General features: G+C 33.7%; 1 protein-coding gene across 2 annotated transcripts; it reads left to right on the top strand.

The window, feature by feature from the left end:
* Positions 1-279: 279 nt before the first annotated feature.
* On the top strand, positions 280-12,013 carry LOC128191893 (endoplasmic reticulum mannosyl-oligosaccharide 1,2-alpha-mannosidase-like). Of its 2 annotated transcripts, none has more exons than XM_052864259.1 (11): positions 280-502; positions 2,164-2,370; positions 2,521-2,715; positions 2,868-2,943; positions 3,072-3,263; positions 3,369-3,517; positions 3,725-3,913; positions 4,278-4,465; positions 5,237-5,360; positions 7,449-7,643; positions 9,537-12,013. In XM_052864259.1, exons 1-11 carry the CDS (start codon positions 401-403, stop codon positions 9,864-9,866), a joined length of 1,947 nt encoding a protein of 648 aa, XP_052720219.1. In that variant the 5' UTR covers positions 280-400; the 3' UTR covers positions 9,867-12,013. The 2 variants fall into 2 exon arrangements, with proteins under 2 accessions (XP_052720219.1, XP_052720218.1); XM_052864258.1 differs by having other exon boundaries at positions 2,164-2,412.
* The last annotated feature ends 452 nt before the right edge of the window (positions 12,014-12,465 follow it).

Raw genomic sequence — 12,465 nt, 5'->3', positions numbered from 1 at the left:
CATGTCATGGTATTTCAATGTCAAAATACGTAAACAATTACATAGTGATTAAAAATGAAAAAAAAATATATACATTTTACGACATTCACTTGAACAGTGCTAACCCGACCTAATTTAAAATAAATTGATTATTATAGATATAACGTAAATATTTAGATACAACTGACTATAAATATAAAGAAAGTATAAAAAGAAGAAAATATATAAAGGGAAAAATATATTGAGCAATTTTTTTCATTGTTGTTTAGCATTGTTTAGCTCTAATCGATCGGGATCAAAGTTTCAATGTTTACACGTTCAACTTCCGATTTACTGGAAGAAGAATCTCTGATATATTTACCTATCGAAATGACATTATTATGATTATAGTGGTAGTGCATGTTTATTTAAAATTGAAACAATGTTTGAAGGAACACCCCGTCAAAACCAAATGTCAGTGATCTCGGGATTTGATGAATACAGCAATGGAAAAGATTACAAGAAGAGGCAGTCAATAATTCGAGTTGGTAACTTAGGACAACTTTGATAGTATATATGAAAAAAACGTTGATTGCATGTCATATAGTTTGAAAAAAAGTGTCGACGAATTAGTCTTCAATTTAATTATCTCCCTTACTAAATGATTTCAGAAGCTAATACCTGTCAGCACTTTTTTTTTAATTTAAGCTTGGTTGAGCAGTTTAAACCCAGGCTACTGATTTTGGTTTTAATACAGAGGCTTACATAGTTTTTTCTTACTTTTTGACAACCCCTGTTCTATGAATAAAAATGGGAGAAATCAGAACTAAAAATTGCTATCTCACCTTTTCGTTTATCTCATTTTAATCCTTCACGGTATTGTAATCTACAGGTATCTATAGATCAGGAAAGGTCATATATTTCAGAATTATCTGCAAAATACATGCACCCAAAGTTATGGAATCAAGTGATGTGGTATCCAAACTGTCAAACAGATTTATAATCAATGAGTAGCAATGTTTTTTATATTCATGATATTTGTAGGATAATTTTATATGATTGATATACATGATATAATTGTTTTTATCAGTGGCATATATACACCAAGCTTTAAGATATTAGCAGAGATTTAAAACATTTATTTTATAATTTTCTTTATTCATATAAATAATCAAATCTGACTGTCCTTGTCATTTTTTTTTTTTTTTGTGTACATGCATCCTAGTAAATACTTATTATGATACATAATCATGTACTAATGTAAACTTTTTATCTATGTAATTGCAGTACGTAAAATGTTCTTAAAAAGGTACGCCTAAGGGTTCAAATTATACTTTCTGCTGTACACATCTAAATTTTTACTAATGATCTCTTGAACTTTCATTCTCAAGTAAAGAACTCCTATTTCATTCTCAGAACTTAAAATTTTTCATATTTTAATATTGATAGAGAGCAGCCTAAATAGCACCTTAACCTGGGATTTGAAATGACGGGACATTTACTTAATAACTGACCCTGCGTAATGCTTTATTGTTTTCAATGGTCATCAAGTTATCACTTAGATATTAGGAGGGTTAATTTAAACTGTATTAAATTCTCTAAAGAAGTATTTTAATGCCTGAAAATGCCCTTTATTTATGTTAAAATTCTTTGTGTTGTCAATACTTGTTTAGTTACGACAAAATACTTGAACAATAAAGTCATGTACATGCTTTAATTAGTCAATCAAGGTTACAGTTTGTGTAAATTTATTTCCTAGTATACTTACTGATACTTATCGGTACATGTAATTTAGTTTACATTTATAGAATAACATTCACCACAGAAATTGAGGTTTATTTATTTTGATCAAAGCAATGAAATCCTGAAACAGAGCAATTTTATGAGGTATTCTGGTGTTAGAATGATGAAAAATCCATATTTTCATGAATGTTTAATTTTATTAACATAGGTATTGTACTGGCAGTTAGACCATAAAACTTAAACAGTACATATATATGTATTACATGTACATTAAAAATTTTTGATATCTTTTTTCTTAAAAATATCTGATTCTCCTGACCAACATTATTGTGATATTCGAAGTATGCCAGATAATTATATATATGACAAGCTCCTGACCAGTAAAAATATGAAACTTTTCAGTTATGAATTGTGCTTTAAGGTATTAAGAACATTTGCTATATATTTGACTGAAAATTTCAGGTTTGGAAGAGACTCTCAAGCTTACAAAGAAGTGTGATATGTTTTGTATTATTACTGGGAGGAATCAGTGCATTATACTTAGTGACCTCAGTCCGGCAATTGCACGGAGGAAGGTGGGGACATGCTGGGCCCAGTGACCTGCGTGATTTCCTGGACAGCGACGAGAGACAGAAAATGGAACGTGAGAAACGAGAGTACATTCAGCAGGTGAAACAAAAACTTGCTAAACAGCAAGTCGGTGATATCGTTGTAAGAATTTAAGAACTATCTCCTGTTATTGCTTTAATTAGAATTTACATAGAGTTTAGGAAATGTGCTCCTTTTCCTGCATTCTTATTTTATTTTTTGGCATTGTAGAAAAAGAACGAAGAAATGATCAGGCGGGAGAGGAAAGGACCTCCATCAGGGATGAAGGCCGGTAAAGTAGACCAAGGACTGGATAGAGATCAACCTCCAGTGGAAGATAAAGGACAACCAGTAAGGGACGAGAGATTTCCCAATGGGAACGAAGATGAGGATAATGGAAAAGATGACAGTGTTGATGGAAATCTTGTAAGAGACAAAATCTTAATTCAAACTTGTCCCCTCTTCGAACCAACTTTATTTTGTTTCACTTTGGCAAATTAACAGATGAGCTAGCTGGAATTGGCAATAAACTGGAATTAAGGCAATGCAAACAATTTTTTATGTTTCGTATTTTTCAGAATTTACCTCCAAAATCTGCAGGTGATGATCTCATTGTGGATCAGATGAGCAATGAGCCTTATGACTACTTTAACGGTATGTACATCTACTAAAAAAGCAGCTAATAAACTAATGAATTATCATCCCCTCTCTGTTTTACTGTAAAAAGTAATCAAACTACACCAAGCAATTAATAAATATTAATTTGTCTCTGTAACTTTAAGCAAAGAGAGAGTACACAGAACAACAAAAGGCAGTTCAAGATGCTTTTAAATTTGCGTGGAAGGAATATAAGAAGTATGCATGGGGCCATGATGAGTATCACCCAATCAGCAAGACCCACTCGGAGTGGTTTGGAGTGGGTCTAACCATTGTAGATTCCATTGATACTGCCATCATTATGGGGCTCAAAGATGGTAAGTCAAAACAGCATCTGATTGTAATGCAGAGCACTTGCCCCAGAAATGAAGATTTAGGGAACTATTGTTATACATGTAATTTGAGGTTGATTTTATTTTCAGAGTATTTAGAAGCAAGGGAGTGGGTTGACAAGTCCTTAACCTTTGACAAAGATAAAGATGTCAACTTATTTGAGATCACAATCCGAGCACTGGGTGGACTTCTCTCTGCCTATCACCTAACAAATGATGACGTCTTTAAAGAGAAAGCAGTAAGTTTTCAAACCTTTTTATCATGTTTTTAACATGATTTACATGTAATAGGAGTTCTCTGCTTGCATAAGTAATTAAAAACCTGGTCATGGTAAAAATGGCAAAAAGACCTGGATAGACAGGGAAAAGAATGGGCATACAAGACTCCTGAGGAATGTAAGAATGCAGATGTTTTCTGGTAATTGTTACATAATGTTGTTTTGTAGAGAGACCTAGGGAATCGGCTTCTGCCATGCTTTAAATCTCCATCAAATGTTCCATTCTCTGACGTGAACTTAAGGACCGGCCATGCCCATCCCCCGAGGTGGGGCCCAGACAGCAGTACATCAGAGGTCACAACCATTCAGCTGGAGTTCCGAGATCTCAGCAGGGTCACCAATGACGACCGATACGAGGTCTGATAATCATCAGTCGATTTAATGAAATATGTTACTTTTTCATTTAATTTCCTTCTTGTTTCTGATATTTTCATCGATCTTTTGAGTGATCAAGTTGGGTCATTTCTAAATGGCCTACTTAGGTTATGACATAATGGCTTTGTAATGTTCAAAGAAAAACAGAAAAAATGAGATCTAGGTTTGTATACATTTAAATTAAACAAGCAGTGGCATATACTTTAACTTAATGGTTCCTTGTTCTCAAGTTGTAAAAATACTATGAAACAAAACAAGATTACTGGTACCCTATACAGATCAGATTTATAAATACAAATGAGATTTGATACATATTAAATGATGGTTTATTTCACATGTTTTGCAGCATGCAGTTAACGTAGTTTCTGAGCACGTTCACAACCTACCAAAGAAAGACGGATTGGTGCCAATATTCATAAATGCCAATACAGGATCCTTCCGAAGTTCAGCCACCATAACTTTTGGTGCTCGGGGAGACAGTTATTATGAGTATCTGCTGAAACAGTGGATACAGACAGGGAAAAAGAAGGAGTAGTAAGTACATGTAATTTGAAAAAGAAATTTTATAGAAACATAAACTGTAAGTGTGGATGATTTATTAAAAATTGTTTTCATCATAGATAGCGTGGTCCTGCGCATAAGTAAAAACATGTATTAAAATAAACTTCAAAATAAAACATGCATGGTTATAATTGTTTTTTGCACAGCATAAGTTACATGTCTTGGTGTCATAAATAGTTAATTCATTTTTATTTCCATACCCTTTGTCTTAAAGCTGAACATTGCTCATAAATAGGCATCATCACACCGATACCTGGTATATAAACCATTCTATTTCATTACACCCGATTGCACACCTGAAATTCGTGGCCGACGTGTAGTATTCCTTAGTGGTCTTCCGATTTTATGCATTTATTTCTTATTCTATGTGCATAATCTGTTTGTAAATAATGCATTGACCAATTTATTTGATGTAAGAATTCTCCTGGATTGAAAAAAGTGCGTAAAATTTGATAATTTCATCGCGACTGAGTAACACAGCGAGACGAGATGTATGTCCACACAGGTGAGACCTCTACAGCAAAGTACTTTGGACTGTTTAGAGGTCTGTGCCTTATATTGGGGTTGTAGGGACAGTCGTGATGAAAGAGAAATATGGCTGATAGTTTATATTTATGAGCGGTGTTTAGCTGTAAAGGAAACAAAAATCTGACTAAACAAATTATAATACATGTACTTTTGATTCATAGGGATTTTGTAAACAATGTTACATGTATTAATAGATGTTTGAACATTTGTTTACAGTTTGAAACAGGACTATATGGCTGCAATAGAAGGCATTAAGACTCATTTACTGAAAGAGTCGGAGCCGAGTAAGCTTCTGTACATTGGAGAGCTCCTCGGAGGAAGATCTTTTAGTCCCAAAATGGTGAGTATTATGTACTGTGATGTCACGTAATTGCATGTTTTTAAACATGAACTATCACCTGAATTTAAAATATTAATTATATATAAAATGAAAAAAAGGTAACAAATCTTGTACCAGTACTTTGTGAACTCATGAAATTATGGTATGTGTCCTTGAAGATTAGAAACTTTTATGATAAAAAAATTATTTTCCTTTGCAAAATCATGGGTTTATCAGTTTAAATCACTGTTTTCTGACATATCTCTCTTTGATATTTTCAATTTTGAAAAATGCCTAGTACTCACTTTATGTAGATATTTATTTTGATGGTTTTGTTCCGCATGGGCTGTTCAACTGTTCTTTGGATCATTCAACATTTGGAGCATATGTTCACTCCCCTTTGCCTAATTTTGCTCATACTTCTCCCACAACTCATACTTCTCCCACAAAGTGTCTTTGATTAAAGGGTGTGCATTAACCTTAAACCAAGGCTTTATGTCTAAGATTAAGGTCATAGAAGAATCATGTGTGAAATCTTTGTCTTTCTTTCACTGACTCTCCTTGGCCTAGTATCACTCATAATTCATCAAGATAGTCCAGGTTATATCAGTCCTCGTTAAAATTTTTGTCCAGACTATGTGTTCTCTCCCTTTATATGTCCTATCTGGCTCCTACTTCTCATAAAGAGTGCTTGTGGGTGATAGGTTTTCAGTGATCTTGATCCCTGTTTCTAGATCATTACCTCTTTCTCCTTGGCTAAACCTACTCAGATTCAACCTAAAGACTAGGTCAGCAGTCTTTGCGCTTAACTTTTTTTACTACAAGCCCATAGGGCAAGTGAGGTTACAAAATCTGGTAGCCCAAACAAAATTTTATTAGCCCAAATCAAGAACAATAAAAACAACTTGACAAAAAATGACTTATCATATTAAATTATATGATAATAATATTTAGTTATCCTTTTTATTCAAAAAATTACCTTTCACAATTCATGATTTTTTTTATCTTTGATATGTTGTAGCCAGTGATAATAAGAAATTTCTAAACTGAATTCATGATTATTTCAAATTCTGCATGTTAAAAGCAGAAATGGGTCAATAAATATCTGATTCCTGATTATCAACTCATCTCAGTACTTTGATTCAACACGTTGTCAATGATAGACTGGCATGCCTGCCAGACTGGCAATGCATGATATCGTAGGATAGAGACAAAGGACCAGTATGTTTCAATGACAAAGAAATAAGAGCTATTTGCATTATATCGCCCATTATCAATTCACGTTTGTACTCAAAATCCACTCCAAGAGATCCGATGATAGAAAGGGTCTTCTCGCTTCGCGAGCTGGGTTTTTCTAAAAATAGATTTTATGCTTAACATTGAACAAGGTTTTCCCCGTGTAAGTTGTTGAATTCATGGGCGGCGATTGAACAAAAACTACTTTGATTTGTTTTATTTTGTAAACATCAAGAAAAACTTAAGAAATATATGTGTAAAAAAAGATAAGATTGTTTAAGCATTTCAAATTGACAATCACGCAAACAAAAGAGGTTAATGCATGCACTATTTTCATTAGCGCATGAATAATGTAGTGCAAAATATTCGCAGAAACAGCTATGATAACAAGGATCACTCGCGAAGCGAGCCGACTCAAAAATGGTATCATAATTTCAATTACCGCCGGAAACAACATACTAGCCCATCGGGCATGCGCGAAAATAATATTTGGTAGCCCGATCCTGATTTTACTAGCCTCGGTCATCGGGCTACCGCTTAATTTCGAAGACTGGGTCAGATGTTTGAAGTCACTTTGAACTAAATTAGTTCCAAGTCAACTGCCAATGCAAGTCTCCTATGTCTTAGGTTAAGGTCAAAGGAAAGTTTCCAAAAATGCTTTCCCTCCTACCGTCCTTTATCTTGTGGGGCCCTTTGAGATGGAGGCCATCTTTAATTAATGGTTCTTAGTTATATATTTTATATGATCCAATTTATTGACAGTATATTAATTGCATAAAACTTTCAATAGAAGCTTAAAGATTTAAACTCTTAAGAAAGGCATTAACACACCCACAACTCTGCATGCATGTATTTTTCTTCATTTTTTTTTAGGATCATCTTGTATGTTTTATGCCTGGCACTATGGCTTTGGGCTATCAGAATGGCCTGCCAAAAGATCATATGGAAATTGCTACTAGATTGACCAGAACTTGTTATGAAATGTACAACAAGATGCCTACCAAACTCAGTCCAGAAATTGTCTACTTCAATCAAGCTCCAGGATCCAGTGATGATCTCATTGTAAAAGTAAGTACTATGTCTACAATATATTGCATGATGTTTAAAATGTTTGTCCTATAATTTATTTTATTACCTCTTAGACTTCATGATTGACAAATTACCAGTAAATAGTATTATTAATAAATCACTGAATAAGTACTGAAGAACTGACAAGAGTTGATTTTGTCGATGTTTATTTATTTTAAAATCAATGATATGTTATTTTGCATGAAAAGTACATGTAGTTTCTAATTTGAATTACGCACATTTTTATATTATGAATTTTGGGACTTTTTCGATTAGAATGTCAAGAAACCCCCATATGAATCATGTTAAATAATAATTAAAGATAAAATTAATTCAATCAAACTATGTATCATTAATAGAAATATTTCTCAAAAATTTTATGGATCCAAGCTATATTGAACTCTAGTCTCGTTCAACCAAACACTCGGCTGACATCGTAAATCTCCGACAAGGATTTATGGAGACAGCCGAGCGTCGAGTTGAACGAAACATTATTGAAATCTGGTGTAGGAATACATACAACAACAAAAAATATTTAAACTGTTCGTACCATTTAAAATCTGACTATTTTCAAGGTATTTATAAATAAGTTTCCTTGAAAAACAATGCTTTAGCATACATTACATCGAATTTATCAATTATTTTCAAGAACTAAGTCTTGTCAGCAGCAATGATTTGTGCTGAGGTCCAAACTCTGTTTCACTTTCGGTTTGTCTGAGTAACTGCATAGGAGAGTTGATTAAAATCAACTCCCCAAAAATGAGAGTTTTTAAATTCTTTATAATTAAATGCCAACATTTTAAAACATGAACATTTTTATATTTTCATCAAAATGTACAAAGATAGAAATTGTTTTATACCCCCCGCAAACGAAGTTTGGGGGGTATATAGGAATCACCTTGTCCGTCTGTCCGTCCGTCTGTCTGTGCAATCGTGTCCGGTCCATATCTTTCTTATGGAGAAACATTGGAAGTTCTTACTAAACACAAAGATTGCTTATGACATAAGGGTGTGTCATGACCTTGACCCAAGGTCATTCGGGCAAGGTCAAGGTCACTTGTAGAAAAAATACAAAATTCGTGTCCATCCCATATCTTTCTTATGGAGAATTATTGGAAGTTCTTACTTCACACAAAGATTGCTTATGACCTAAGAGTGTGTCATGACCTTGACCCAACATCATTTGGGCAAGGTCAAGGTCACTGGCATAACAAGTGCAAAATTTGTGTCCGGTCCATATCTTTCTTATGGAGAAACATTGGAAGTTCTTACTTCACACAAAATTGCTTATGACCTAAGGGTGTATCATGACCTTGATACAAGGTCATTTGGGCAAGGTCAAGGTCATTGGGAAAAATAGTGCAAAATTTGTGTCCGGTTATTATCTTTCTTATGGAGAAGCATTGAATGTTTTATCTTCACACAAATATTGCTTAGGACCAAAGGGTGTGTCATGATTTTGACCCAAGGTCATTTGGGCAAGGTCAAGGTCACTGGCAGAAAAAGTGCAAAATTCCTGTGCGGTCATTATCTTTCTTATGGAGAAGCATTAAATGTTCGTACTTCACACAAATTTTGCTTTTGACCAACAGTTTTAAAAAATAGGGCAGTTGTTATTTATAGAAAATGGACGGTGAAATAGATTCATCCAATATTTTCTATAATTGGAAAAATACACCCATTATGATTTTTATCTTTGTGGGGGGTATCAATTGTGAGCTTGCTCACAGTACCTCTAGTTTTTATTACTGGTCCAGTATATGTAGACTTTACCAAAAGAACTGCATATACATGCACATTTACAGAGATCATCTTATTCATATACTGCACAGCTTATAAGTAAGAGATGGGAACTGTTTTCGCTACATTCAAGTAATTTCTCTTTTCTTTCAGCCTTTGGATTCCCACAACCTGCTTCGGCCAGAGACTGTGGAGAGCTTGTTCTACATGTATCGCTTCACCAAGGACAAAAAGTACAGAGAATGGGGCTGGCAAATCTTCAGGGCTTTTATGAAATACACAAAAATAGACGGTGGATTCTCTTCTATCAATAATGTGAAAAGTCCAAGTAATCCAGGGTTCAAAGACAAACTAGAGAGCTTTTTCCTGGCAGAGACTCTCAAATATTTATTCCTGTTATTTAGTGACGACCCCCAACTCATTCCACTGGACAAGTACGTGTTTAATAGCGAGGCTCATCCACTGCCAATTTACACCGAGTGATCAGTGTGCGCTGTCTGTCAGTTAGTGTGTCAGTATGTCATAATGTGGTTAGCGCGAGTGTCAGTACATGGGTGTGTTCGTGTTTAGATATATATTGATTTATGTATGAACAGAATGAGTGTTTTATATGGCTTAGCCAATGTGATATGCAATGAGGACATAATTAAGTTACCCTGAATTTGCTCACTATGATTACAAGTAGAAATGTTTCAACAATGATTGCCAATTTGTTCAGTGTATCATTTAGATTTGTTCATTTGTTTATGAATTTTGTTGTAAATCTTCTTTAGTTCTATATATTATTACTTTCAATTGGATGGATTTTTTTTAACAAGTGTTTTGTATTGCTAATATTTTGTTTTTGTAAAAACACAGAGAAGTTATTACAATTTTATATAATACAGTTGCATGTTTTCCATCTTTGCTAGTCAAGTGGCAGATTCATAATTTTCATCTCAAGAGAAAAGAATAACGAACCAGACACTTGGTTTATAAGCAAAGATGCATGTTTTCATACTTGTGAAAAAATATATACATGTAAAACATCAACTATTACCTCTAAGAGTTATTTTTCTACAAAATGTAACTTTAGGACAGCATTGTAGTGATGGTCTGCTTGGTATGGCCCACTAGAGTTCTGTGATACAGCTTGAGGAGTTGTTTACCTGTGTATAAAATTGTTGTCTTATACATTTATTCCTGCAATAGGACAGTTGTGTAACAAACGATACAAACAGTCAAGATTTCTGTGTGTATGTGTGTGTGTGTGAATGTGATATGTGCAATGGAGTTCAGTACATGTATAACAAAACAGCATTAAACTAATCATCATGCTTTATGTACAGTAGATTTGAACGTTCTGTTATCCCTCCCCCCTTCCCCTCTATTTATGATCTAATACAAGTTCTTCACATTCCTAGTCAGCTCTCTGTGGCGGTTGTTGGTGTATGGGTATATAATTCAGCATCCTTTCTACACTAAAGGTCTCCCTCATTCTACTGTTCACGTTTTTGTTAGTTTTATACATGTATTTATATACATGACCTTATGTTTGTGTAGTGACATGCATGTGTAATGTCAATGCCTTTTAAGTTGTCTTAATTTAAAGTTACTAGAAAAGTTAAAACCAAGATATATTCACTCACATACCTACATATCTGTTTAAGCTTCTGCATTGGACCAGACTCATGCAACAGCTAAAAAAGTTGCATGTTTACAAATGGGCATCTTCATTGTGGATTACAAGTATTTATCACATTTAAAAAAGTGCACTGCAATCATATGTGTGTCCAGTTTTCACTTGTTCTCTGTTAATTATTTCATATTGACTAAGTCTCTGAATCAACTACTCACCATAGTATATTTCATTTACAGTGTACTAGTAGTTAAATGAGTAAGAAGAGAAATCCATTTTTTTCTGATTAAGATACATAAACTGACCATGTGCAAAATACACTGCATAGTACGTGATATGAGCTCGAGTATAATCAGCGTCTCATTGTTAACTATATATTTGAAGAGAGCTACATGTATTTGTGTTCTTTCTGTTAGAAACAACCAGGTGTGCTTATTTTTTACAGCTTACATTGCAATTACATGCACAATGTATATTTTATATCAACCTTCATATGACTAAATGTAATGTGTATTTCTGGGTTGGTTTTTTTTTCATTGCCAGACCAAACAATTCTATTTTGAATAAATAAATGGTATAAACACTTATCATTTGGCTGTCTCAAAGTTTGTTACATAGTAAAGAAACGGGTGCTTTCAAATTGATTCATTTATAAGTGGAAACAAACTGTACAAATACTAAATCATTCATAAAAAAAATAGTTGTTTTCATAGCATAATATTTCAATTATTTTATATAACATACATTGTAAGTTTTATGTTTACACAATTCATTAAGACATTTATTACAAGCATAAATTCTCTGCAAGTTACAACTACCGGTAGTATTTCGTTTAACTTACTAGTGCATGTTAAATTATTGTCATATTTTAGATCATTTGTGAAAAAGTGAGTACATTAGTCTTAAGATTTTAAAAATGTTGTATTAATTAACAAATGAAGTTTGTGAGGAACAACAGTATTCATCATAGTTATTTAACTATCATTAAAAATGTGATAAAGTCAAAACAATTTTTGTGTGTGCATCTTTGCTGCTTATTTTTATTACACCGGGCCCACAGAGGTGAAGGTGGGAATGTAGCAGGAATGACAACTCTGGACAGAGAATGATGGGACACTTCTGGATAGAAAATGATGTGTCAATATAAAAGCTAGGGCCAACCTTTCACATTATCAAGATGTTAAACTGTGGCCAACAATGTTTGATGTCTGTGAAGTACCCGACATCAAGTAAACAGTATTTTCCTATCAACATTTTCAATGTTTGATAACAAAATTCATATACAGGCAACAAGAATGAAATGTCCCCGTATATTTACATTTTTTTGTGCCTTTGTCTGTGATAACGCTACATGTATAAATCGATTTTGTAACAAAGTCCAATGAATTCAAATGACGAGTTGTTGGGGCGCAACCCGCCTGCATAATGATGCTAATATGTAATCGTTCAATTGCTGAAAATTAC

The sequence above is a fragment of the Crassostrea angulata genome, chromosome 7 (genome assembly GCF_025612915.1).
Source record: "Crassostrea angulata isolate pt1a10 chromosome 7, ASM2561291v2, whole genome shotgun sequence".
NCBI lineage: Eukaryota > Metazoa > Mollusca > Bivalvia > Ostreida > Ostreidae > Magallana > Magallana angulata.
The sequence above is the reverse complement of the archived record's forward strand: the minus strand, read 5'-3'. Positions and strand labels throughout refer to the sequence as shown.